The sequence below is a fragment of the Oratosquilla oratoria genome, chromosome 2 (genome assembly GCF_046742065.1).
Source record: "Oratosquilla oratoria isolate Oo_2021 chromosome 2, ASM4674206v1, whole genome shotgun sequence".
Taxonomy (NCBI): domain Eukaryota; kingdom Metazoa; phylum Arthropoda; class Malacostraca; order Stomatopoda; family Squillidae; genus Oratosquilla; species Oratosquilla oratoria.
Window position 1 is genome coordinate 60,640,841 of NC_134778.1, and position 27,609 is coordinate 60,668,449.

Consider the following 27,609-nt stretch of genomic DNA (forward strand, 5'->3'; position numbering starts at 1 on the left):
CAACTTTTAGACAAAACAAAGAAACTATTACTACAGTCTACAAAGGATATGCTCAGTGATGAAATATGTGAGTCCCACATGGGCCATTAATCTCACTAAGACACACCACATCACCCTTCAGACCATACAAAACAAAGCCCTAAACACAATTACAGGCTGCACAGATACAACACCTACAGACCATTTATACCATAAAACAAAAGTCCTCAAAGTCAAGGATCACCTTAACATAAGAGTCATGCAAACACTTGCTGCAGCCACCACAAACACAGCACATCCACTAAACTACATAGGAGAGCATCTACACATGCCAAGAAATATCATAACAACGCCTAAATACCTATATCACACACAAATACTCTTTTCTCTTCCTCCACAACCACCAAACACCAACCTCCAAAACCATATTCATAATCATATCACTCACTGCTCCATCAACAAACTGAAAGACAATACATTGCTGCATACCATAACCCTTGATATCCATCCCTCTGAATCCTTTTTCCCCCAAAAGGACAGAGTCCACAAGGCCAGACTGCGGTACAGTCACCATCCAGGCCTTCCAAGCAGTCAAAAGAAACTGAGTGACTGTATTGCAGATAACTGTCCAGGATGCAACACTTCACCCCATACTATACAGTACATTACGGAAGACTGCACAATCACGCACACCAACAACATCATATACAATCTAGAAAGGATTTGTGGGAAAATCCTGTTCTATCTATAGTGTTCCTCAAGGAGACAAGACTGCTAGGCCAGACAGTAGGGAGCAACAACAACAATAATAAGAATAACAACAACAACAACAGAGCAAGTGGTACTCCCCAAGGCAGTCGAAGCTCCTCTTGGGGATCGGTGCCACCTGCGTAGAGCGGGTGGCCAGGGCTGGTTGCCGCCGTTTGGCCCCCAACTCTTGGGGTTGGGTGGTGGTCCCACGACGTAGACACTGTGGCTTCAGGACCACAACCTAACAAATGAAATATATAACACAGACATGCATAATAACACCAAAAGATGGCTGGCCAATTATCTGGCAGGTAGGAATGCTTATGGGTCATATAATGGCCAATCATCGTACATCAGAAACATTAAGAATGGAGTACCACAGGGCTCTGTTCTATCTCCCACACTCTTTAATCTATACTGTACATGCATGACTTACCCACCCCAGACACCTCAGAAATACAAATCTCTTCCTATGCAGACGACATAACAATCACATGCATACATCGTAACACAGACAAAGCTGCAGAAATAATCCAGCCATACCTTGATACACTCAACACATGGTTCATCACAGACTCAAAATAGCTCCAACCAAATCTACAGCAACACTTCTCACCAGCTTGACAAAAGAACACAAATACATGCCTCAACTCAACATCAACAACACTCTAATACCACACACAAACACACCGAAAATTCTTGATGTAAAATACGATACATCCATGTCTTTCAAACAACACATCACAAACATAAAAAACAAATGCACACCTAGACTTAACGCACTTAAGTCAACATTTGGACAAAACAAAGAAACTAGACTTAACGCACTTGAGTCAACATTTGGACAAAACAAAGAAACTAATACAACAATATACAAACAATGCATACGCTCAGTGATGAATTATGCGAGTCCTGCATGGGCTCCTAATCTCAGTGAGACACACCACAACACCCTTCAAATCATACAAAACAAAGCCCTAAAAACAATTACAGGCTGCACAAATACAACACCTACAGACCATTTACACCATGAAACAAAAGTCCTCAAAGTCAAGGACCACCTCGACATGAGAGGCACACAAACACTTGCCGCAGCCACCACAAACACATCACACCCGCTACACTACATAGCAGAACACCCACACACACCAAGAAACATTAAAACAACACCCAAAGACCTGTATCACACACAGATACTCTCTTCTCTTCCTCCACAACCACCAAATACCAGCCTCCGGAAACATATTCATAATCATATCACTCACCGCTCCATTAACACACTGAAAGACATGCCAAAACCCCCTGATATCCACCCTTCTGAATCCTCTCTCCCACGAAAGGACAGAGTCCACCTGGCCAGACTGTGGTGCGGCCACCACCCAGCACTTCTAAGCTACCAGAAGAGGCTGGATGACTGCATTGTGAACAGCTGCCCAGGATGTAACACAATCATGCACGCAAACAACACAACATACACTCTATAAAGGATTTGTGGGAAAACCCAGTTTCGGCTGTGGCATTCCTTGGGGAGACGGGACTGCTCGGACAGACAGTCTAGGGAACGACAACAACAACAACAACAACAGAGCAAGTGGAAAGATTTTTTGAAAGAAAGAAAAAAAGATTATATTGATAATGATGATATGAATTATAAGAATAGTAAATATGTAATGAGGATGTAATTCTAATGTGCAACCTTAATTGTGGAGAGGTAATATAGGAGGAAGGGGAGATAGAGGGAAGTGAGGAATACTAGTGAAAATTTTTATTGAACATTGCTATGAATAATATATTGACCCTGTGGGTGAAAGAACCACTGGGCTCATTGAATTACCAGTGCCCAGTGGGCAACAGTGGTCATGTGGTTCTTGAATTTATATTAGAAATAGGAATGGTAGAAATGAGAGATGAAATTTAAAGAAGGGAGATATAAGATAAGAAGTGAACATAGCAAAGGCAAAAGATGAAAAGAATTTAGAGATTTTGATCAGGGATGATCTATTGCCAGAAAATAATTTAAAGAAAATAACACAAGATACTTAGAATTTATTTGAAGAATATAAGAATAGCATTTAGATACATGGAAGAGGACAGGACATGAAGAAAATCTGTGAAAGACTGATTCACCCCAGACTGGAATATGTAGGAGTGGTGTGGTCACTACATCTAAGGAAAGCTATATTAAAGAATAGATGGATAGCCAGATATTCAGAAATTAATTTCTTTGTTTAGCACCCAACTCCAAAATATGAAACACCTACAGATTCTGATCACATGTTTTTGTCTATTTATGGCATATCTGTCACATATATCTTATTAGTTTTATGTGGAAATATCTTTTAGGCTGGAGAGAAACTTGAGATTAGGTTGATAATGGTACTGACGGTGATCGTCATTGCTGCATGGCTTATTAGCATCATTTCCATTATTGTGCACCAAAACCTTCTAGTCGCCTTCACAAGCTATTGTAATTTTGTTTATTTGATATTTTTTCGTAATGTAAACATCTTAGTGCAATGCATATTATTAAGATAGATGAATAAGATGTTTTTATTAAAGTTGAAATATTCTGACATATTGATGTTAGTGGGAAGAAACACAAGAGTCTTATTCTGAGTTTATTCCTGATTAATTTCACAGATAAGCTTTCTCAGAGGAATGGTGTACAGGATGAATGGTGGGCTTTTTGTGCACAAAGATATTTCCTAATAGATGGTGCCTTTCCTCATGATCAACATCTCTCTCTTGCCATTGCAATGTTGGTAATGGGGAAGGCACCATCTGTTGAGAGATATCATTATGTACAAAAAGCATACCACTCACCCTGGACACCATTCCTTTTAGAAAGATTATCTAAAAAATGAATCAGGAATAAGCTTAGCTTGAGATTCCTGTGTTTCTTCTTCCTGCTCACATAATTTTTTTTACTGAATTGTTACAAATTTTTACAGCAAGTATTAATCTAAGCCTGTAATTTTAGAACAGAGCTTATTATACAAGTGATTTCTCTAGTTTGCTTGAATTTTATGGCATTGCAGACAAATTTGTACATTGATGGCTCAGTGGCTGTGACACCTGCTCCTGCCTTTGTCCACACCAGTGGGGATCCTCTATCACCCCCTGCCAGTGATACATCTTCCTTACATGTATGTACCTATAGTGCTGTAGGGTTAATAATACATGCTGGCTTTATCTATTATTATTTATTTATTTTCTTTTAGAGGGGAATAGATTTCCAACCTTTAAATATATACATATCACATAAAGTAGCCAACATGTATTTTGCATGTTACATGATTTATATATATGCATGTTGGAATTTTATTTTGCTCTAGCAAAAATGACATACATGTTTCCATCTTTTAACTATATATATATATAATTTTTTTTTTTTTTTTTTTTTTTTTTTTTTTTTTTACAAATATGATACTGATATTTTGCAGTGATTAGCAATTACTCTCACTGACTATAGTTTCACAATTTTTGGTTAAGATCAAGCAGTAAGAATTGAGAACAATATGAAATAGGAAATGTAAGCAAACAGGTTTCTCTAAGTTTGCAGTACAACTGGCAAATGTCCTGTGATTTCCCATGAATCAGAGAAATGAAGAGGAAATAATTTAGACGTATTCCAATACAGAAAGTAGGCACATTTGTAGCCAAGAATTTTTAAATACAGTATTAACTAAACCCTGTGGTTAGGGAGAAAGAATGGTGCCACCAAGTGTTCCCACTTGAGTTATAAAAGGCAATTAAAACATGATAGAGGATAGGACTAGCAATCCTGTTCCCTCTGTAGCCCTAACAGGTAAATTCCTAAAAGAAGTCAAAGCATAAGAGGGTCTGGGATGAATTTTCCATCAAGAACCCTAAGGTTTGGGTCTTTAAATGTGTGGATGTGGTACAGATGAGAGTAAAAGGAAAGAGATAGGCAGTATTTTTGTGAGAAGAAAGATGAATGTGTTGGCTTTGAGTGAAATTAAGTTGAAAGTGAGGGGTGAGTTTGAGTTCGGGAGTGTAGTGGGGAGGGTGTTGGGAGCAAGGAGAGGATGAGGGAGGGAAGGAGTGGCCATATTAGTAAGTGAAGAGATAGGTAAATGTGGGGTGGAGTGGAAGATTTCTTCAAGGTTAATGTAGATGAAGGTTAAACTGGGAAGGGAGATGTGGGTCTTTGTAAATTTATGTGGGCCTGATAGTGAGAAGAGTGTAGAGGAAAGGGAGGCTTTTTGGATAGATTTAAATAGATGCCTAGAAGGTTTAGAGAGAAATGACAATGTAGATCTCAATACAAGAATAGGAGATGAACCAATAGATGGAGTGGTTGGGAAGTGTTGAGTGCCCAAAAATAAAATGTAGTGAAGAGTTGATGATGGCTAACACAGTGTTTAGGAAGATATTCAAGTATAAGTACTCATGGAAGAGGGTGTTGGATGGAAGGGTGATTGATAGGGCTTTAATGGACTATATAATGGTATCCAGCAGAAGAGAAGGAAGAGTTTTGGATGTACCTGGTCTTAGGGGAGAGAGTGGGGGAATATTGGCTAATTTTTCGGTGGAAGGTAAGTTGAGAGAGGAAGATAGATGGAGAAAAAGGAATAGGACAGAAGGTAGGGAGGTTCTTAGAGTAAACTGCTTAAATGAGAAAAAAGGAGCAGGAGTACATGAAGAAGCTGAGAGAAGAGTGGGAGATGAAGGATGGAGTAGAGGTAGGAATGGAGGAGGAATGAGGGTTTATCAAGGAGGGAGTAAAAAGGTGTACAAAGACGGTGTGTAGAACAAGGCAGATGGGAGGAAATAGAATGAAGGGTTGTGAGTGGTGGGATGATAAAGCAAAGAAGGTTGTAGAAGAGAAGAAACAAGTATTCATGGAATGGCTGCAAAATAGGACAAGAGAAACGTTTATATGAGAGGTAGAAAAAAAAAGAGAAACAAAATAAAAGATAAAGGAGGAAAAAAGGAGAGCAGATGTAAAACGGGGGAAGAGAATGAGAGAAAATTTTGAAAGTAATAAAAGAAAATTTTGGAAGGAAATTAAGAGTGGAGGGGGAGGCAAATCAAGTAGAGAAGAGAAGGTAAAAAGGTGCAGATAGAGAGATGATAATGGAAGAGGTGGTAGTAAGAGGAAGATGGGCAGAGTATACCAGGGAGTTGTTAAATATAGAGAAGGATAGGGAGGGAATGGTGGTTGGAATGGGAGGCACTAAGAAAGTGATACCAATGGATGGAGAAAATGGGGAGAAATAAGAAAAAATGAGGTGAAAACAGTTATTAAACTGATAAGAGCAGGTAAAGCACCTTGATTAGATAGGTGTCATACAGTGTCTGAAAAAGAGAGGAACAGTGATGGTGAACTGGCTGGTGAGGTTGTTTAATGTTTGTCTATAGGAGGGTAGAGTGCCAGAGGACTTGAGGAGTGCCTGTATAGTTCTGCTTTACAAGGGGAAAGAGGACAAATGTGAGTGTAATAGTTTCAGAGGGATCAATTTGTTGAGTGTAGTTGAGAAGGCTTATGGGAGGTTTTTAATTGAGAGGATTAGGAGAGGAACAGAGAGAGTAATTGCTGAGGAACATTGTGGACTTAGGAAAGGTAGGAGATGCATAGATCAGTTTTTTGTGGTATGACATATATGAGAAAACTTTAGCAAAGGTTAACCCCTTTCATACGGTGCCGCACATGTAGGCGTCATGGGGAGCGAGTGTATTCGCGAGGCTGCCATATCGGCGTCTTGATTATATTTATTGTAGTCGCCCCTCCATAATGACATTCTTTCTAATTCATTTGTCATCGCATTTTCTATGGTTATCAAAATTCACGGGTGAAGAGAGAACGATCGATATAAGCGGTGACTATATTTTATGATGCGAGTATTATTACGACACGTCGTACGGCTGGCATTGGCTGCTGCCACCGAGATCTAAGTCCATGACGCCTACGTGTGCGGCACCGTATGGAAGGGGTTAAGGATGTTTTTTTGGGCATTTATGGATTTGGAAAAGGCTTATGACAGGAAGACACTGTGGGAGGTATTGCAGATATATAGGATTGGAGGACAAGTTGTTGATGGCAATCATGATTTTTTGCGATAGTAGGACCTGTGATAGAGTTAGAAATGGAGAGCGAGTGGTTTGAGGTAAAGGTAGGACTGTGTCAAAGGTGTGCCATGTCTCCAAGGCTGTTCAATATATACATGGATGGAATGGTGCAAGAGGTAAATGCAAGGGTAATGGGCAGGGGACTGGAGATTATGAAAGAAAATGGAGAAAAGTGGGAGGTAAGTCAGTTATTGTTTGCTGATGACACTGCACTTGTGGCAGGATCAGAGGAGGGATTAAGGAAGTTAGTGATGGAGTTTGGGAAAGTGTGCAAGAGGAGAAAGTTGAAGGTAAATGTGGGTAAAAGTATGGTGGTGTGATGTACAAGGGGAGAGGATGGCAGCAATTTGAAATTGAGCATTAAAGGAGAAAGGCTGGAGGAAGTGGGTAGCTTTAGATACTTGGGGTCACATGTGGCAGGAAAGGGAGGAGTGGAGATGGAGGTAGATTGTAGATTGAGAGAAGTAAGTGCCTTAGGGAATTGAAATGTATAATGAGAAATAGGCATTTAAGAGTGGATGCCAAGAGGAGATCATATGAAGGGGTGATTGTGCCAACAGCACTGTATAAGGCAGAAACATGGAACATAAGAGAGTTCAAATGTGTTGGAGATGAAATGTCTTGAGAAGTATGGTAGGGGATACAAGGTTGGATAGAGTGAAAAAATGAGGTGGTGAGGAGAGCAGGGGAGGAAAAGAAGATGGGAGAAAGGGTTGATGAAAGAGTATTGGAATGGTTTGAACAAATGGAAAGAATAACCGACAAAAGATTAGTAAAAGAGGTGTGGAAGGCAAAGGTAGATGGAATGAACAGGAGGGTGACTGAGGGTGAGATGGATGGATGGAGTAAAAGGGTGTTTAGCAAAAGGGAAATGTCTGTTGAGGAAGGAAGGGAGAAGGCAAATGATAGGGGTGAGTGGAGAATAGTTGTATATGGATGGTGCTATGATGCATGGAAGTGAGTGGGTGGGAATAGGGTGGGTGTTAGGGAGTGGTTATACGTGAATGATATTTTGACACAACCTGATTAAATGAAGTGGCCTTGCTGTGGATGTACTGTGTCTTGCTGTATTGCTTCTGACCCAGGGTAATGGACAAGATGCTTGAATGACCCATCATCCATAAGGAGCTGAGATGAGAGGGAGGGGTGGGAATGGAATGAGTGTGGATGAAATGGATGGGAGTGGGGTTGTGCCTTTTGACTTTGGCTTCCTCCCTTGTAAGGGGGAAAAAGCCCTTGGTGTATTTATGTATGTAGAGGAATACCAAGAATGGGGTGCATGAACTGGGGAAAGGAAGAATTGGAAGTACAAAGAATGTTAGTTGAGGAAGGGGACTGGGGATGGTTAAAGAAAATGGAGAAAAGTGGGAGATGAGCCAGTTGTTATTTGCTGATGACACTGCATTTGTGGCAGGGTCAGATGGGATGATTAAGGGAGTTAATGATGGATTTTGGTATATGGAATCATTTGTTCATCCACAGACATTCATATCCATGAGGATCATATTGTACTTGGACTTTAGATGATTAAAAGATGGCTTAACTTTGTACAGTTTGTCATATTCTGGCATTTCTTTGGCTGGACACTGTGAATTATCTGTGAAGTGAATACATGAAGTTATTTTTTGTAGTCTATTACAATCATCTGCAGCATAAAAAAACATTAACGTGTTAGACCTCAACATATTACACACTGATAAAAATTACATATACTTTTAGGATATGGACTCATTGAGAGAGATTTTTTTTTTTTTTTTCCCTTGAAAATCCAAGATCAAATCATGCATGAACTGCACTTCATCGCCTTGGATGACTAGGTATTCATCAGCACTGTCTTCCATATCCTCATCATCTGAATATTCTGAGTAGACTGGGGCTCATCTCTACAGGCATAATCTATGCATCTAAGGTGCACTGGAAGACTGTCTCCATAAAAATGTCTAGGTTTCATGCCACCTGGAAGAAATAGACACAAAATTAAAACAACAGCATACCATTTCACTAAAATTATTGTAGTGATGGAAAAGAGTAGTCAAGAATCATATTGCAACATATTACACTCCTCATCGATGTCAACACACATCAGAAGATAATAATGTGTCTTATACACAAGTCACCAATATTGTCACATTTCAAAATTGTTATTGGATACGCTTTTGATGAGTGCATCACTTTGCCACACTTTACTCAAAACAGCATCGATATTGGAGTGTTTGAAAATCACATCAATGCGGGTTGTGTACACAAGTCACCAATATCATAACATTTAATTATTGATACATAATTTTCTGAATATCTTCACTAAAAGGCCAGTAGATTAATTGAATAATTCATCATGCACTAGCAAATATCATGTAATTTTTTGGTATCAATAAAACTTACCAGAGGTTGAGGGTTGAGCCATATTGTGGAAGGGTGTGCAGTGCATTCAACCCCTGCGGCACGACACTGTGCACTGATATTCAAAATCTTTTGAGAAATTCCTTAAATTTTTCAGTTACCAGGACATAAACAAAGAAAATGGCATACTTTACGAGGGAAAACAATTTTCTATGGCTAACACTAGTAGGTATGAAATGTACCGATATTGATGAGAAACAAAAAATAGAGTTAAAATGGAATGCCACTTTGATCTTCTGCAATAGTCCATATATCTCAGCCACAATCCTGTTGATATGTCTGTCAAGTGACAGGTTGTCTTTTATCAACACTCCCAAGTCTTTTTCCTGTTTTGCTTTTGTAATGGGTTTGCTTCCCAAGGAATAATTTAAGGATGGTCTATTGCTACTATTGCCCGTTTCTGGTACTTTTGTCTCTTTTGGTATTGAACTTCATTTCCCATTCTTGGCTCCATGCAAAAATAGTGTCTAGATCTTTTTGCAATAGTCTACCATCCTCCTTGTTTTTCACTCTTCTCATGATTTTTGCATCATCTGCAAACATGTTGGCATAGCTTGTTGTTCCTTCCATCATGTCATTGACATAGACAAGAAACATTATTGGTGTAAGTACTGAACCTTGTGGAACTCTGCGTGGTACAGCTCTCCATCTTGACATCTTATCCTTTTCTACTGTCCTCATGTATCTTTCCTTCAAAAAGTCTTTCATCAATTCTAGTAGTTCCCCACTCAGTCCTCCAGTGTGCTCAATTTCCACATAAGTTGAAAGTGAGGTACTTTATTAAATGCCTTCTCTAGGTCCAGGTTCAAGCAGTCCACCCACCCCTTTCTCTCTTGCAGCATATCAGTCACCCATGAGTAAAAGCTTAAAAGGTTTGACACACATGACCTTCCAGATCTTTAAGATATTTGGTCCCTCAATCTTTCACAATCCTTTCACATAATTTCACTATTGTGCTGGTTAGCCTCTTCAGAGGTCTCACCACCCACAATTAACTTAATGATTTCTTCCCTGTGTTTCAGTTTACCATTTATGAACCTGTAAAACAGCTTTGTTTGATCTTTGTATTTATCTACTATACCTCTTTCAAAATTGCTTTCTTCATTCAAATTCTTGTATAGTCATTCCTAGTTTCTAATGTTTTTTCTTTCTTTTTTTTCTTTTCTTGATATGTGCTCATTGTTTCATTATAAAGATTTCTATGGTGAAATTTTGTTTGTAATTACAAAGAGTAATTTATGTAGGATGATGTCATTGAAGTTATGAAAGACCCAATTATTAGATTTGACTACTGTATTGGCCCACAATCAATATGTATATTTTAGTATACATTGAATAGTGTGTGTTTATTGCTTTGTACTGTCCTATTTCCTTATCTTGTTGAATATCCTATGCTCTGTAGAAGCTGTTTGAATTACTGATAATATTCTTTCCCTTAGGATGATCTAGAGGCTCACACAGACTCCTTGAATTATGCCAACTTAAGTGGTGGACTCATAGGAGAACATCTGCCAGAGATATCTACTCCATACATGACACCACCTCACCAAGCTGTGCAACCCACTCAAGTATATGGTCATATATTTGGACAGCACAACAGCATTGAAGAGGTCTTGGAGGTTAGGCACAGTGTAAGGCTGAACTTGCTGAGAACATTTCCTAGTGTGAGGAAAGGGGAGGAAGCCATCCAGTCCTAGAAATGGGATATTAACCCCCCCTCTCTCTCTCTCTCTCTCTCTCTCTGTCTCTCTCTCTCTCTCTCTCTCTCTATATATATATATATATATATATATATTTATATATGTGTGTGTGTCTCTATCTATCTCTCTCTCTCTCAGGTGTTTCTGTGTGTATTTACCTAGTTGTATTTTATGGGAAGGGGAGCTATGCTCGTGGTGTCCTGTCATCGTATCTCATTTTATCTAGACTGTTTTTAATTTTGTGTATTGTTTTTGCACACACCACATTCTCATCTAACTACCCTGTGGGGAAAGCTGTTCTTTTTTAAGTCTCTTCTGTAACTGTCTTTCTTGATTTTCTTTTCATGTCCTCTTGTATCTCGACTATCCCATTTTATTACATCCTCTCTATCAATAGTTTCTATGCCTTTCATGATTCTATGAATAGTTATCAAGTCTCCTCTCTCTCTTCTTTGCTCTAATTTCTGTAGCTCAAGTTTTGCTAGTCTCTCTTCATATGATAGTTCTGAGAGTGTTGGTGCCAATTTCGTAATTGCTCTTTGTATTCTTTCAAGTTTTGTTATACATTTTTTTGTACTTAGTGACCATGTTGTCACTGCATACTCCAATCTTGGTCTTATCAAAGTGACTAGTATTTTCTTCACCATTCCTTCATTCAGCTATGTAAATACCACTTTGATTGTTCTTATTAAATTATAAGTTTCTCCAAAAATTTTGTTTATATGTTTCTCAGGGGACATATTATTCATAATAATGACTCCCAGGTCCTTCTCATTTTATAATTTTTTATTTTTTATTTTTTTCCAAATGCCTTACCCATCTAATTTTGATCATTCACAAATTTTAGCTATTGTACTTGTAAGAGAGACCAGTCTATAGTTAGTAGGGTCTTCCTTGTTTCCCCCTTTATATATTGGTACTATATTTGCTCTTTTCCAATCTTCTGGAACTTTTCCTTCTTTCAATCAACTGCTTATTAGACTATGTATTTTGTCTGTCAGTTCATTCCTGTATTCTCTCAAAATCCAGTTTGCCATTTCATCTGGTCCATATGATTTTCTGACATCGAGATTACTCAAGTGATTAATTATTTCATTCCTTGATACTTCTATCTCTTTCATAGGGGGGACTTTCTCCTCCCACTTGATATCTCTAGGTTGTATGTTCTCCCTTGTTAACACCGATTTAAAATACTTGTTCAAAATTTCTGCTATTTCTATTTCCTCTGTGTATTCAACTCCTTGTCGTAGTTTATCTGATTCTTGTTTGTTTTTCAGTTTGTTGTTTACAAATCTGTAAAATAGTTTTGGTTGATCTTTACATTTTTCTATGACATCTTTTTCGTATTTTCTCTTTTCTGCTCTGCACACTTGTACATATTCATTTCTATAACTAGTATATATTTTCCATTTTTCAGGTCTTTTGTCTTTTTTCCATTTTATCCAAGCTTTATCCCTTTTGTCTTTTAACTCCCTACATCTTTTGTTGTGCCATCACATTAATATTCTTTTTCTTGTTTTTGTCTTGGAACATACTTTTCCACTCCTTTATAAATTTTTGTCAAAATATTCCATTTCTCTTCTACTGTTGTTTCCTTGTGTATCCTTTCCCAGTCTGCTTTTTGAAAGAATTCTCTTATTTTATCAAAATTTGTTTTTCCATACATCAGTCTTCCCTTTCTATATTGTTCGTTTTTTCCATGTATTTTTCCTCATCATTTAGTTCCAGTCTTACCAACATGTGGTTGCTTTTACTTATTGGCATCTTATATTCAATCTTGTCCACTATTTCGGGTTCTGATGTGATTATTAGGTCCAGTCTTGATGGTTCTTCCTCATTTCTATACCTAGTGTTCTCTTGTATCCATTGCGTCATTGTATGTTCTATAATCATATCAAGTAGTACATTTCCCCATAGGTCATCTCCACCCTTCACTGTCATCTCTTCCCAGCAGACTTCTTTACAATTAAAGTCATCCATTATAACTATTCTTCCTCCATCTTCCATTATCTTATTTAGTGTTATCCTTTTGTCTTCTAACATATTTTTGTTTTCTCTCTCTTCCCATGAAGCCGTTTTAAGAGGCAAATAATTTACTACAACCTTCCTGCTCTTCCCATCCTTGTCCTCCACTGCCATCATAATCATCTCTATTCTTTCCATATGTGACATTCCTCACATTTATATCCTTCTTAGTCAGGAACATAATTCCACCCCCTTGTTTTACCTCTCTGTTTCTAATCCAAGAATTATATGCACCATGTCCTACACTGTTGGGTGGTAGTGGACCTTTCAATTTTGTCTCTACAATTCCCATTATGTCTGGTTCTTTTTCCTTCAGGTAATCATTCAGTTCATTCAAGCCTGTTATTAAGCCATCTATGTTTGTGTAAGACACTTTTAATTTTCTGCTACTTCCATCCTGTTTTCTGTTTCCTTTCCGTTTTTCTCTGCTATGAACCATTTCCTCACTTTCATATCCACTATCCAATAGAATTTCTCTTTTTCTGACTCTGTTCTTTTCTCGTTTTTTTTTTCTTAGCTTCTAGTCTTTTTGTTTTCTCATCCTCTCTTTCCTCTTTATTCATTTCTCTTTTTATCCATACCTGTTTATATTGATCACTGTCTGCTAGTTTCCCTGTTTTTGCTAAGATATTCTCTGCTGTCGTTTGTGACCTGAATTTGATCTTAATTGGTCTGGTCTTATCTGTATTGTATTTCCCTATTCTATATATTTCTTCAATTTCTTTCCCTGTTTCTTGTCCATCCTCTTGAACTACTTCTAATATCTTGTTTACCTTTTCCTTCTCCTCTTTTACTCTTGTGGTCCTATTTGGATTATGCTTCTCTTCCATCCCTAATATAATTATACATTTCTTTTTGTCCGCTAAGTCTCTTACTATATTCTCCTTCTCTCTCATCACTTTAATAACTGTGTCCTTAGTTTGTTCTTTCATCTGTTGTGTCACTATATCTCTAAATACAATTTTGTTGTTCTCTTGGACTTTTCTCCAACCCTGTGCTTCTTTTGCTATGGACTCTTTATTCTCTTTATTATTATTCTTTAATTCCTCATTCTCATCTTTTACTTCTTTTAACTGTCTTTTTAATTCTTCTATTTCTTTAGTTAGGTTTTGATTCTCCTTTAATTCTTCCAGTTTATCAACTCTTTGGGTAACTAGTGTTAATTGGTTAGAAAATAACCTCCCATGCTTTGTTAATTTTTTTTTAGTTTCTCCTCTAGATTTACTAGTGGGGGAGGTTGTCACCTCCCTCATTAAATCCATAAAAGCAGTTATCTTCTCTTTCCATTGAGCTGCTATTATGTATATTTCTGTTTTTGACCCCTCTGCTTCCTTGTTCTCCCTCGTCTGTGTGTTTTGCACTCCTTTTGTTTACAAGCCTTCTAACATCCAGGGCCCATTCGTCCCCTTCCTCATTTCCTTCTATTTTCCTCAGTAATCCCTCTCTCCTTTTTCTTCACCTTCCCACTACCCACGAGCTTTCCCCTTCCCTACTAATTCAACAAAGGTACTCCCTCATTGAGATTGATGAAACTTAAATTTTTCCTGGAGTTCCAAATTTCACTGTCACTTCAACTGATGTGTGTGTGTGCATGATCTCACTCATCTTCACAAAAAAAAAAAAAAAGAAAAAAAAAAACACTCTTAATGGCCACACAACTCACAAATATTCACTCAATCTCTCATCCTTTCTTTTTCTTATGGGAGATAAGCCATAGTTTGCTGACAACACTGCACTTGTAGCAGGATTAGAGGAGGGATTAAGGAAATTAGTGAAGGAATTTGGTAAGGTGTGCAAAAGATGGAAGTTGAGGATAATTGTGAGTAAGTGATGAGATGTACATGGGGAGGGGATGACAGCAAATTGTAAGTAAGTGTTAAGGGAGAAAGACTGGAGGAAGTGGATAGATTTAGATACTTGGGGCGAATGTGGCAGGAAAGGGAGGAGTGGAGGTGGATGTAGAATATAGATTGAGAAAAGCAAGTAAATGCCTTGGTGGATTAAAAAGTGTAATGAGAAATGAGAGGAGGAGTTTGAATGTGTTTGAGATGAGGTGCCTGAGAAGTATGATAGGAGTTACTAGGCTGGATAGAGTGAGAAACAAGGAAGTAAGGAGGAGAACTGGGGTGGAAAGGGAGTTGGGAGATAGGGTTGATGAAAGAGTATTGGGATGGTTTGGACACATGGAAAGAATGAGTGAAGAAAGATTAGTAAAAGAGGTGTGGAAGGCAGAGGTGGAGTGAACATGAGGGGTTGACCAAGGATGTGATAGATAGATGGCATAAAAGTGGCATTGGGAAAGAGAGGAATGTCTGTTGAGGAAGAACAGAAGAAGACAGAAGATAGGGGTGAATGGAGAATGGTTGTGTATGGATGATACTGTGATGCATGAGGTGGAGTGGGTGGGGGATGGGGTGGTGAGGGAGTATGTGTGAAAAATAAATTGACACTGCCTGGAGGGATTTCTTCGCATCTTTTCTGCATGAGGGGACGGAGAATGGGTGGTTGCCAATTTAATGAAGTGGCCTTGCTGTGGACGTGCTGTGTCTTGTGACACTGCTTCTCCTCAGGGCAGTGGGCGAGATGCAGGGATGACCTGTCATCCAGAAGGTGCCAAGATAAGAGAGGGGGAAGGGGGTGGATGGAAGTGGAGTATGTTAGGGATGGTATGGGTGGGAGTGGTTTTTATGCCTTTGTTTTTTGGCCACCTCCCATATAAGGGGGAAAAAGCCTTTGGTATATGTATATATGTACCCTAAGTACCTCCCAACCTTCTGTCATTTTCCTCTTTATCTATCCTCCACTCTCAACTTACCTTCCGCCAGAAAATGATCTGATATTCCCACCACTCTCTCCCCTAAGAACATGTACATCCAAAACTCCTCCTACTCTTCTCCTGGTTACCATGATATACTCCATTAAAGCCCTATCTACCACCCCTCCATCCACCACCCTCTCCCATGTGTACTTATGCTTGGCTTTTTTCCTAAACACTGTGTAAACTATCATCAATTCTCTTTCTAGACACATCACCATCAACTCTCCACTACAATTTTTTCCTGGCACTCCAGACTTCCCACTCCATCTATTGGTTCATCTCGTACCCTAGCATTGAGATCTCCCAATAACACTACAATGACAGTTTTCCCTAAACCCTCTATGCACTCATTTAAATCTATATCCAAAAAGACTCCCTTTCCTCTTCATTCTTCTCACTACCAGGCCCATATGCACTAACTAAATATACTTTATTGAAAAAGAAAAAACTGTAATAAATGAAATAGAAATTTGGTGTAGAAAATTTGGATTCTGTAAGAAACCCTGCACTTCCATGGAAGTTTTTTTGGAAAGGCAGATCACAATATAGGGATTAGTATTGGAAACTTTCATTCATGTTTTCCGACAGTCAAATTAATTTAGCACTTACATCAATTTTGTGATATTTAATGTGTTAATTATGTAGGCATCATTTCCTGGTACCATATGTGCATAAGGAAAGTAGTCAATAGAAAAGAAATTGTTTAAGCAACTGATAAAATGTTCTTTGTTAATTATCCTTTCATCTTTCAAAAGGTGATTTTTTTTGTTTGTTTGTTTCTCACTTTATCACAGGTAATCACCCAAGTTGATGTGGGAGAGGTAGAGCCTGATGTAGGAGAAGTTGAGCCTCACTATGTTGAACAAATCCTTAAGGATTTGCAGACACTGGATGGTGGAGAATTTGAAGATTTACCTGGGTTAAATGATACCAATTTTGATTCCTTCTCTGATGAGCATCAATCACCATACCCAGCTGCTCCAAGGGTCAACCACCGTGTTGGCAAACACAGCAGTGGCTATAAAGATATTAAGGTAAGAATGATTAGTTTATTTGTTGATTATTATTATTATTATTCTTTTGAGTTTGGCTACCTCCCTTGTAAGGGAAAAAAGCCTATGGTATATGTGTGTATGATTATTATTGAGAGCTGTTTTTTTATATACCTCATGTATAATGCTACCACAGCTTTTGAAGATTACTAGTAGGCCTACTGTAATGAAATTCAGCAGTGCTGGGCATCATTCTGGATATAATTTATCACTTTTTTTCTTCTTTCTTTCTTTACAAAGGTACCTCAAAATGGTCAGAAAAACTACTTAAAACATTTGATATGAACAAAGATATGCATAAATTTCAACACATTCAAAAACTACCAGTGTATAGCATGACCTATTTTTCAAGTGAAAAATTTGTCATAAAAACTTACACTATACTTGAGTATATACAGTAATTTCCCTTGCCTTTGACTTATTTTGTTCATAATGTACATTCCATGAAATATAAGGGATCCTCAGCTAATACATGGCTCAATGGTACTGTGGTACCAATCTCGACTGCTAATTCACTGATCCAAGTTTGAGTGTTCCCCATACTGAAAAATTTCAGCATCACTACACTGTGAACCAGCACTCAAAGTATGATGGGCAAGGAGTTGGCTGTAATAAAGTTACCCATAGATCAGGCCATATACAAGCTCTGAGCTCATTCAGACTTGTTGATCACAAGTCCATCACATAATCCGAGACTGTGTTGAATCACTCATGGATAGACAAAACATGTACAAATACTTGTGAGGGGATTCATATACAGTCAGACATGTTTTTTATATCAATTCACTAAGAAATTTCATATTACACTCAGCCTTATATTTAATGGACCCATGTTTAAAGAATCTTGGAGGTAGCAGTCAAATTTCAGTGACTTGGAATGAACTTCTGTATCCCCTTTCTATATAATCACTGCATATCAAGAACCCATCTTTACAATCCTTTAAAGTCAGATATTAAAGTAAATATGATATATTTATTATGTTTATCAGATAAAATTTATCCCCCTTGTGTCTGTTAACTTGAGGGGTGGATGGTGGTGGTAGAATGTAGATTGAGAGAAGCAAGTAAATTCCTGGTGAATGGAGAATAGTTATGTATGGATGATGCTGTGATGCATGAAAGGGAGTGGGTAGGGAATGGGGTGGTGAGGGAGTATGTGTGAATGATATTTTGATGCAGCCCAAAGGGATTTACCCCCCTCTTCTTTCCTGCATGGGGGGATGGAGAGGAGGTTGCTGATTTAATGAAGCAGCCTTGTTGTGGATGTGCTGTGTCTTGCAACACCACTTCTGACCCAGGGCAGTGGATAAGATACAGCGATGGCCCATCATTTAGGAGGAGCCAAGTTCAGAGGGAGGGAGGGGGTTGAAAGGGAATGGAGTATGTGGGGATGAAATGGGTGGGAGTGGATTTTATACCTTTGTTTATATGGCTACCTCTCTTGTAAGGGGGAAAAAGCCTTTGGTATATGTATGTATGTACTTGTTAATTATGTATACATGTTTTTCCACTAACCAGCCCAAGACACAGCCAAAAATCCTGAGTATTCCTCAGCAGGAAATGCAGCGCCACATGTGTAAAACTTCACTGGAACAGATTTGCAGGTACTGAACTCGGAAATTTATTCTGTGGTAACTTTACAAATTTTGTTATTTATATGTTCCTTTATTTCCTCCTCTTCTATGACTGAACTCCTTTTCTCAGCAGTCAATATAAAAGGAATGATGCAAGCATAAAGATGATTTTGGTGTTGTGTACTTTTAAGTCCTTTGCCATAATGACAATCTTTATGGACACTTCCATATGTTTGTTTTTTTTCCATCGTGGCTAATGATTTTTTTCTTTAGTCAAGGGGACATAACCATAATGAGAGAATTAAAAATTTCAGTCAATCACAAAGCAAAAGAAGGAAGTTGAAGATAAATGTGGGTAAAAGTAAGGTGATAAGATGTACAAGGGGAGAAAGTGGCAGCAGACTGGAAGTCACAATTGAGGGAGAGAGACTGGAGGAAGGGGATAGTTTTAGATATGTGGGTGCAAATGTGGCAGGAAAGGGAGGAGTGGAGGTGGAGGTAGAATGTAGATTGAGAGAAGCAAGTAAATGCCTTGGTGGATTAAAAAGCGTAATGAGGAATAGACATTTGGAAATGGATGCTAAGAGGAGATTGTATGGAGTGATAATGCAGACAGCACTGTATGGGGCAGAAACATGGAATATAAGAGAGGAGGAAAGGAGTTTGAATGTGTTTGAGATAAGGTGCCTCAGAAGTATGATTGGGGTTACTAGGCTGGATAGAGTGAGGGAGATAGAGTGAGGAATGAAGAAGTAAGGGGGAGAACTGGGTGGAAAGGGAGTTGGAAGATAGGGTTGATGAAAGAGCATTGGGATGGTTTGGATGCATGGAAAGAATGAGTGAAGAAAGATTAGTAAAAGAGGTGTGAAAGGCAGAGTTGGAAGGAGTGAACATGAGGGGTTGACCAAGGATGAGATGGATGGATGGGGTATTGGGAAAGAGAAGAATGTCTGTTGAGGAAGGATGAGAGAAGGCAGAAGATAGGGGTGAATGGAGAATGGTTGTGTCTGAATAATGCTGTGATGCATGAGGGGGGATGGGTAGGGGATGGGGGGTGAGGTAGTATATGTGAAAAATAATTTCAGACAGCCCAAAAGGATTTCTCCCCATCTTCTCTTTTTCTGCATGAGGGGATGGCGTAGAGGGGTTGCCAATTAAATGAAGCTGCTTTGCTGTGGATATGCTGTGTCTTGCAACACTGCTTCTGACCCAGGGCAGTGGGCAAGATGCAGGGATGACCCGTCATCCAGGAAGAGCAAAGATAAGAGGGAGGGAAGAGGGTAGAGGGGAGTGAAGTATGTAGGGGATGGAATGGGTAGGAGTGGATTTTATGCCTTGTTTTTTAGCTACCTCCCTTATAAGGGGGAAGTAGCCATTGGTATATGTACATATGTATTTTTGATGGATGAACGATTAAATGAAATTGGTTTTATTCCTTACAAATAGTGTTTAGGCTGTAATATGGCAGCTATTGAATTAAGACCACTGTCCTATCATATATGTTTCCTTGTTTTGTTTTTTCCTAATTCCTATCCCATTTTCACATTATCTATATACGTATTCCCTTTAGTTCCCAGTTATATACAGGTGTACTTGTCATCTCTTGTTTGTTTTCTTATATTGTTAATTATATTTTAAATATCATCTTTTGTTTTCCTTACTTCATTTTGTTATATAAAGACCTTAATTGTAGCTTATTGTGCATTGAAGTTGCTTGATATTTGGACAGTTGAATTATAGTTTTTGTAATTTTTTATGGCTACCTCCCTTGTAAGGGGGAAAAAACCTTTGGTATATGTATGTATATATGTATGATTTTCCTCATCTTCTATTACTATTTTGACTCATCTACAAACATGTGATTTGTATGTGGTAGTGACTAAATTTTATACAATCAATATTGTAGGGTCTTCAGTGACATCCCTTCAAACAAAAGCCATATGGCATTTTTTTGTGATTGGAGACTATCACCACTCAAAAAAGATTGCAATCACTTTTGACGTCTACTGTCTCATCTGTCTGCTATGCTCATTAAATCTCTCATGTACCGTCACTATGATTCCACCTCTTTGGGATGTTCTTGTCTTCAAAGATAGAAGTGGCAGTTATTGCCAACAAAATATTATATTCTTTCCTTCTCACTTCACCTTTTTTCTCATGCCTTTCATGTTCTCTCTCTCTTTTTAATAGCTTGTCTAACTTTTACAAAGAATTTACAAAGGCGGAGCATACCGACAGGAGACCTTTTGATCCATATCTAGGTCGGATGCGAAAAAAAAATCATATTAATAATAAGATAATAAATAAAAACTATAATAATGTAAATAACAAATAAAATACATGAATAAATGCATAGGTATAGTTAAATAATAAACAAACAGGTAAATAGTAAATAATAATAAATTGACATATATCTAATAACAAAGGAAAATCAGACAGACAAAAGATAACAAAACAAAAACGAATAATATAAGATAAATTATAATCATTACAGCATCTTACTTAGGTATTTATCTAAATGATTCTTAAAGCTATGAACTGAACTACATTGCACTACCTGTGCAGGAAGTTTATTCCATTCATTAACTACACGGTTGGCAAAGTTGTTTCTACCTACTTCCAAATTGAATCTATTTCCGGACAGTTTGAGACCATTGTTTCTTGTCTGATTCTCATTCAATGTGAAAATTTTGTCACTTTTGATGTTGTCAATTCCCTTTAAAATCTTAAAGACCTATATCAAGTCACCTCTGAGTCTACGCTTTTTTAGGGAAAACAGATTCATGTGTTTTAGTCGATTTTCGTATGATTTATTTTTGATATTTGGAATCAGTTCTGTGGCTCGCCGTTGTACTTTTTCCAGTCTGTCAATGTCTTTAATGAGATTGGGTGACCATACGGAAACAGCATATTCCAAATGAAGCTGTCAGTTGGATTTTCATTTTGTATCCCTTTGTCTTTTTGCCTTTTATGCTTAAACATTTTCATTTGTCTTTCAGAAAAATGACAACTATGGGAATAGACAACACCCGAGCTCTGTATCACGTGGAAAGCGATGGAGAAACGTAAGAATAGTTTACTCATGTTGATGGGGGTAATTAGCTAGAATTAAGGTATCATGTAGGATGATAGCAAGTAAAAAAGTAAATTAATTTTTCAATAATTTTTTTGTTGCACCATATAGTATGTATATATCCAATTGTATTTATTATACTTGGTGGTATTTAATAACAATGATAAAAAATCCTACCACAAAATTCACAGACTAATCTTTGAGCCTTCTCATAGATCTCTCTTGGAAAAAAAATATTAGGCTGTTACCACTTGAAAAAGCTGTAACAAGCAAAATGTTGTACTAATAAAGGCTCTGTCTTCATGTGGTGTTTATTTCGATAGACTTGTTGGGAACTGCTACTTTCATACAAACTGTATGGGGTGGAGACTTGGAATTCAGAAAGGAGAAATTTAAGTGTGTTTGAGATGAAGTGTTTGAGAAGTATGATAGGGGTTATGAAGATAGACAAAGTGAGAGATGAGGAGGTGAGGAGGAGATAAGGGGTTGAACGGGACCTGGCAAATAGGTCTGATGAAGTGATACTGGGATGTTTTGGGCACCGAGAATGAATGAGGAGAGACTAGCAAAAAGAATGTAGAAGGCAGAGGTAGATAGAGTGGACTTGAGAGGAAGACTGAGAATGAGATGGATGGATAGGGTATTTACTTTATTGTAGTATACAGGAAAGGAGCAGGGCTTGTTGGGTCCCATTTCCTACTCTCCAATTTATCATATCTAGCCTCAAATTCATCTACAGTTTCAAACTGGCCTATAGCTTTGATTTCCAATTATCATATTTACATTTGAATTCTTGTATTGTTCCAGCTTGGGCTATATCACAAACTAAGCTATTCCAAGTATTTATACATCTATATGAAAAAAATCACATCTTTTAGACAAATATTTTTCCATAATTTGCTCTCATGACCTCTTAGACCCCTCCTGTCCTTAATCAAGAGATCTCTTCTGTCAATGTAACTTATCTCCATTAATAACCTGAATATTGTAATTAGATCACCTCTTTCCCTTCTATCTTTCAAAGTTGTCAGACAAGGCAGTTAGTGTTTCCTCTTATGGTTTACCTGCCAGACTGGGGATCAATTGGGTTGCTACCATTTGTATTCTCTCAATCTTGCTTATATCCTTATGGGAACCATACCACTGACATATAATGAATGGTGGGATGAAGAAACAAAGAAGGTTGTAGAAGAGAAGAAGCGAGCTTTCACAGTTTGGTTACAAAATAGGATGAGGGAGTCATATGAGAGGTACAAAGAAAAGAAAAGAGAAGTAAAGCAAAAGGTAAAGGAGGCAAAGAGGAGAGCAGATGTGAAATGGGGTAAGAGTATGACAGAAAATTTTGAAAGTAATAAAAAGATGTTTTGGAAAGAAATTAAGAGAGGAAGAGGAGGCGAATCAAGTAGAGAAGAAAAGGTACGGTAAAAGGTGCAGATGGAGAGATGATAATGGAAGAGAAGGCAGTAAGGGAAAGATGGGCAGAATATTTTAGGGAGTTGCTAAATGTGACGGAGGATAGGGAGGGAAAGATAGCTGCAGTGGGAAATGCTAAGAAAATGACCGTGATGAGTGAGGAAAATGGAGGAGAAATAAGGAATGATGAAGTGAAGACAGTTGTTAAGATGATGAAAGCAGGTAAGGCACCTGGTATGGATGGATGCCATGAAGAATGTCTAAAAAAAGGAGGTACAGTGATGGTGGACTGGTTGGTGAGGTTATTTAATGTTTGTTGGAGAGAGGGTAGAGTGCCGGAGGACTGGAGGAGTGCCTGTATAGTTCCACTTTACAAGGGAAAAGGGGACAAGTGTGAATGTAGTAGTTTCAGAAGGATTAGCTTGTTAAGTGTAGCTGGGAAGGCTTATGGGAGGATCTTGATTGAGAGGATTAGGAGAGGAACAGAGGGAGTAATTGGTGAGGAACAGTGTGGATTTATGACGGGTAGAGGTTGTGTAGATCAGATCTTTGTGGTAAGACAGATATATGAGAAAGCTATAGGTAAAGGGAAGGATGTTTTTTGGGCCTTTATGGATCTGGAAAAGGCTTAGGATAGGGTAGACAGAAAGGCACTGTGGGAGGTTATGCAGATATACAGGATAGGAGGAAAGCTTCTGGGAGCTCTCAAGAGTTTTTATGAGAGTAGTAGAGCTTGTGTCAGGATTAGAAATGGAGAGAGTGAGTGGTTTGAGGTAAAGGTGGGACTTTGTCAAGGATGCGTTATGTTGCCCTGGCTGTTCAACTTATATATGGATGGGATAGTGCAAGAGGTAAATGCAAGGGTAGTGGGTCAGGGATTGGAAATGGTTAAAGAAAATGGAGAAAAGTGGGAGGTGAGCCAGCTGTTGTTTGCAGACGACACTGCGCTTGTAGCAGGATCGGAGGAGGGATTGAGGAAGTTGGTGACAGAGTTTGGGAGAGTATGTGATAGAAGAAAGCTAAAGATAAATGTGGGTAAAAGTAAGGTAATGAGATGTACAAGGGGTGGAAGTGGCAGTAGACTGGAAGTGAGCATTAAGGGAGAGCGACTGGAGGAAGTGGATAGTTTTAGATACTTGGATGCAAATGTGGCAGGAAAAGGTGGAGTGAAGGTGGAGGTAGAATATAGATTGAGAGAAGCAAGTAAATGCCTTGGTGGATTGAAGAGTGTAATGAGGAATAGACATTTGGGAATGGATGCTAAGAGGAGACTATATGAAGGAGTGATTGTGCCAACAGCACTGTATGGGGCAGAAACATGGAACATAATAGAGGAAGAGCGAAGGAGTTTGAATGTGTTTGAGATGAGGTGTCTGAGAAGTATGATGGGGATTACTAGGCTATATAGAGTGAGAAATGAGGAGGTGAGGAGGAGAACAGGGGTGGAAAGGGATTTAGGAGATAGGGTTGATGAAAGAGTATTAGGATGGTTTGGACACATGGAAAGATGAGTGAAGAAAGACTAGTAAAAGAGGTAGGGAAGGCAGATGTGGAGGGAGTGAAGATGAGGGGACATCCTAGGATGAGGTGGATGGATGGGGTGAAGGGGGCTTTGGGGAAGAGGGGAATGTCTGTTGAAGAAGGACGGAAGAGGACAGAAGACAGGGGTGAATGGAGAATGGTTGTATATGGAGAATGTTGTGATGCATAAGGTGGAATGGGTAAGGGGATGGGGGATGAGGTAGTATGTGTGAGCAAATTTTGACGCAGCCCGAAGGGATTTCTCCCCGTCTTCTCCTTTTATGCATGAGGGGACGGAGAGGGGGGGGTCGCCGATTTAATGAAGCGGCCTTGCTATGGATGTGCTGTGTCTTGGGACACTGCTTCTGACCCAGGGCAGTGGACAAGGTGCAGGGATGACCCGTCATCCAGGAGGTGCTAAGATAAGAGGGAGGGTGGAGGGGTGTGGAGTGTATTCAGGGATGGAATGGGTGGGAATGATTTTATGCCTTTTCCTTTTTGGCTGCCTCCCTTGTAAGGGGGAAAAAGCCTTGGTATATGTATGTATGTACGTATGTCTTATCGTTTATCTGCCAGACTGGGGATCAATTGGGTTGCTGCCATTTGTATTCTCTCAATCTTGCTTATATCCCTTACTCTATTTGGGAACCATACCACTGACATATATTCCAGTCTTGGACAGATTGGGTTTCAATGTTGTTTTTTTTTTGTTTTTTTCTTCTAACCTTCTGCAGCAGTCTGTACATCTCTCACAGTCCTGGTGATATGTCTTTCAGTTGACGTGTTTTTTGTCAACACTCGAATTTTTCTCCTCTTGCTTTTGTAGTGGGTTCATTTTCCAAGGAATACTTGAAAATGGTCTTTTGCAGACATTTCCCATTTCTAGTATTTTGCATTGCATTTAGGTATGAGTGGAGAATGGTTGTGAATGGACTATGAATTGATGCTACCCAAAAGGATTTTTTCTCATCCTCTCTATTTGTGCATGAGGGGATGTGGAGGGAGAACCACCATTTAAATGAAATGGCTGGCCCTGTTGTGGATGTGCTGTATCTTATTACATTGCTTCTGACCCAAGCAGTGGATGGGAAACAGGTATGACCCTTCATCCACAAGGAGCTAAGATTAAAGGGAAACAAATGGGTGATGGATGAGAGTAGGATGTGAGGGGGTGGGTGCATGCCTTGGCTGGTAATCTCCATTATAAGGGGTAAGAAGACTTTTGGTATATAAATAGATAGGCCTTATTCCCTTAAATATTGAAAATGGAAAAGTAATTTGACCATACCACCTGGCTGTTTGAGAATTTGTCATTATCCAAAGTATCTTTTATCCACACTAGATGCCTGACTCGTATATTGAAACGACATTCAGACTCTGATAACTTTTATGAGAACATCTATGCACTTCAAGAGATTTTGAAGCGCATCCAAATGTGCTGTGATACGCGCGTAGACAGACAACAGTGTTCAAAATGTGGACAGAGAAATCCAGAAGAATTCTACACCCCATTATCTGTCTGCAATATGGAGGTGAGAAAGAAAACATTGTTGATTATTTACATCTTACTCTTGACTCAGATTTCTCTTGCAGTGGTACCTAAGATGACTCATTTTCTCAGAAAAGAAATATTGTCTGAATGTTGGGTGATATAGTGTATTTTCAGTATGTGGTTATCTGGGGCCATATGATGTCTGGATTCCCACCATTTTACTGTTGATATTATCCAAGTTTACCATGCTGACATACTGACTGCAGATTCATAATTCAGGTACAGTACTGTAGTGGCACCCCTATGGACCAGAATTATGGATAATTCATTACATTCAGAAACTAATATCCACTCATTGAAAAGTGCTGAGTCACTTTTTGTTTTTTCTTTTTAATTCTTGCTATCACCTTGTGTCTGACCTTGCTCTTTTATCACTCCCATGAATGCATCTCTTTTCTCATGCCCTTGTGGTAGGTAGGGGGATAAGAATGTCACCACTGGGAGAGAGCAAGGGTACTGGGAATCTGTTTTGTATTTTTTCCCTTGTAAAATTGAAGGAAAAGAGTCTGGATTGCAAATGCATATTCTAGTCTTAAACAGATAAAGGTTTCTGTGAGTTTTTTCATAATTTCTTCATCCACATAAAGAAAAGCTACTACAATCTTCTGCAGCAGTCTGTATGTCTCTCCTACAATCAAGCTAACATGTTTGTCAGATAACAGGTTGTCTTTTACCACCATTCCTAAATCTTCATCCTCCTTTGCTTTTGTAATGGACTTGCTGTCCATGAAATAATTCAAAGATGATCTTTTGCAGCTATTACCCATTTCCAGTACTTTGCATTTTTTGCTATTAAAATTCATTATCCTTTCTTGGTTCCATGCAAATATAATGTCAAGATATCTTTGTGATAGCCCACAGTCCTCCCTATTTTTCACTTATGATTTTTGTATCATCTGCAACCATGTTGGCATATCTTGTTGTATCTTCCATCATATCATTGGCAGAGATAAGAAACATTATTGGATGCAAGCATGGAACCTTGCTCAGTTGCAGTGGTCACTACTCTCCAACCTGACATCTTATCTTTTGCTACTACCCTCATGTACCTTCCCTCCAAAGTAGTAGTATAGTAATCCTAAATGGCACCCTTCATCTGTTGTTGCAGATGAAGTATTCCTCCACTGTGTTCACCCACTAGTTCTTTGTATTATTTGGAAAAAATAGAAATAAACAAGTAAATAGGTCAATAAATAGATAGATAAATAGAAAAACAATCAGCAAAGGGGAATGTATTGGAACAAGCACTGCCAACATTGTAACCTATGCAGAGGGAAGTTTTGTGATATTAAACCAAATCATTCGATCATCAGTCAGTCATACTAGCATGGATGAAAAAGGACATGATATGTCAGTTTGAATGAATTACTGTGAGATTTGAACTTAAAAGAACAAATGTATTTAACTAGTTTTACCTAGTTATAGTACACAAGAAGGGAGCTACACTCATGGAGTCCTGTCTGTTAATTACTAAGTATCATATCATGCATTAAAGTCATGTGGTATATATTCCTCTTTTTTTTTTTTCTTTTTTTTCCATCATCATCTTTCAGATGAAGGGGGCTTTGGGGAAGAGGGGAATGTCTGTTGAGGAAGGAAGGGAGAGGACGGAAGACAGAGGTGAGTGGAGAATGGTTGTATATGGATGATGTTGTGACT

The 27,609-nt window shown here is 38.5% G+C and overlaps 1 protein-coding gene across 7 annotated transcripts in view; it reads left to right on the plus strand.

The window, feature by feature from the left end:
- Positions 1-27,609, plus strand: part of LOC143039325 (uncharacterized) — a 98,326-nt gene that overhangs the window by 59,998 nt on the left and 10,719 nt on the right. For 6 of the 7 annotated variants that reach the window (XM_076209204.1, XM_076209210.1, XM_076209231.1 and 3 more), the window contains 6 exons: positions 3,768-3,875; positions 10,662-10,853; positions 16,560-16,799; positions 18,336-18,421; positions 21,391-21,456; positions 25,741-25,930. In XM_076209204.1, the coding sequence (XP_076065319.1) occupies positions 3,768-3,875; positions 10,662-10,853; positions 16,560-16,799; positions 18,336-18,421; positions 21,391-21,456; positions 25,741-25,930 (882 nt within the window). The remainder of the gene's footprint in view (positions 1-3,767; positions 3,876-10,661; positions 10,854-16,559; positions 16,800-18,335; positions 18,422-21,390; positions 21,457-25,740; positions 25,931-27,609) is intronic. The other variant, XM_076209216.1, reaches the window with a different exon arrangement.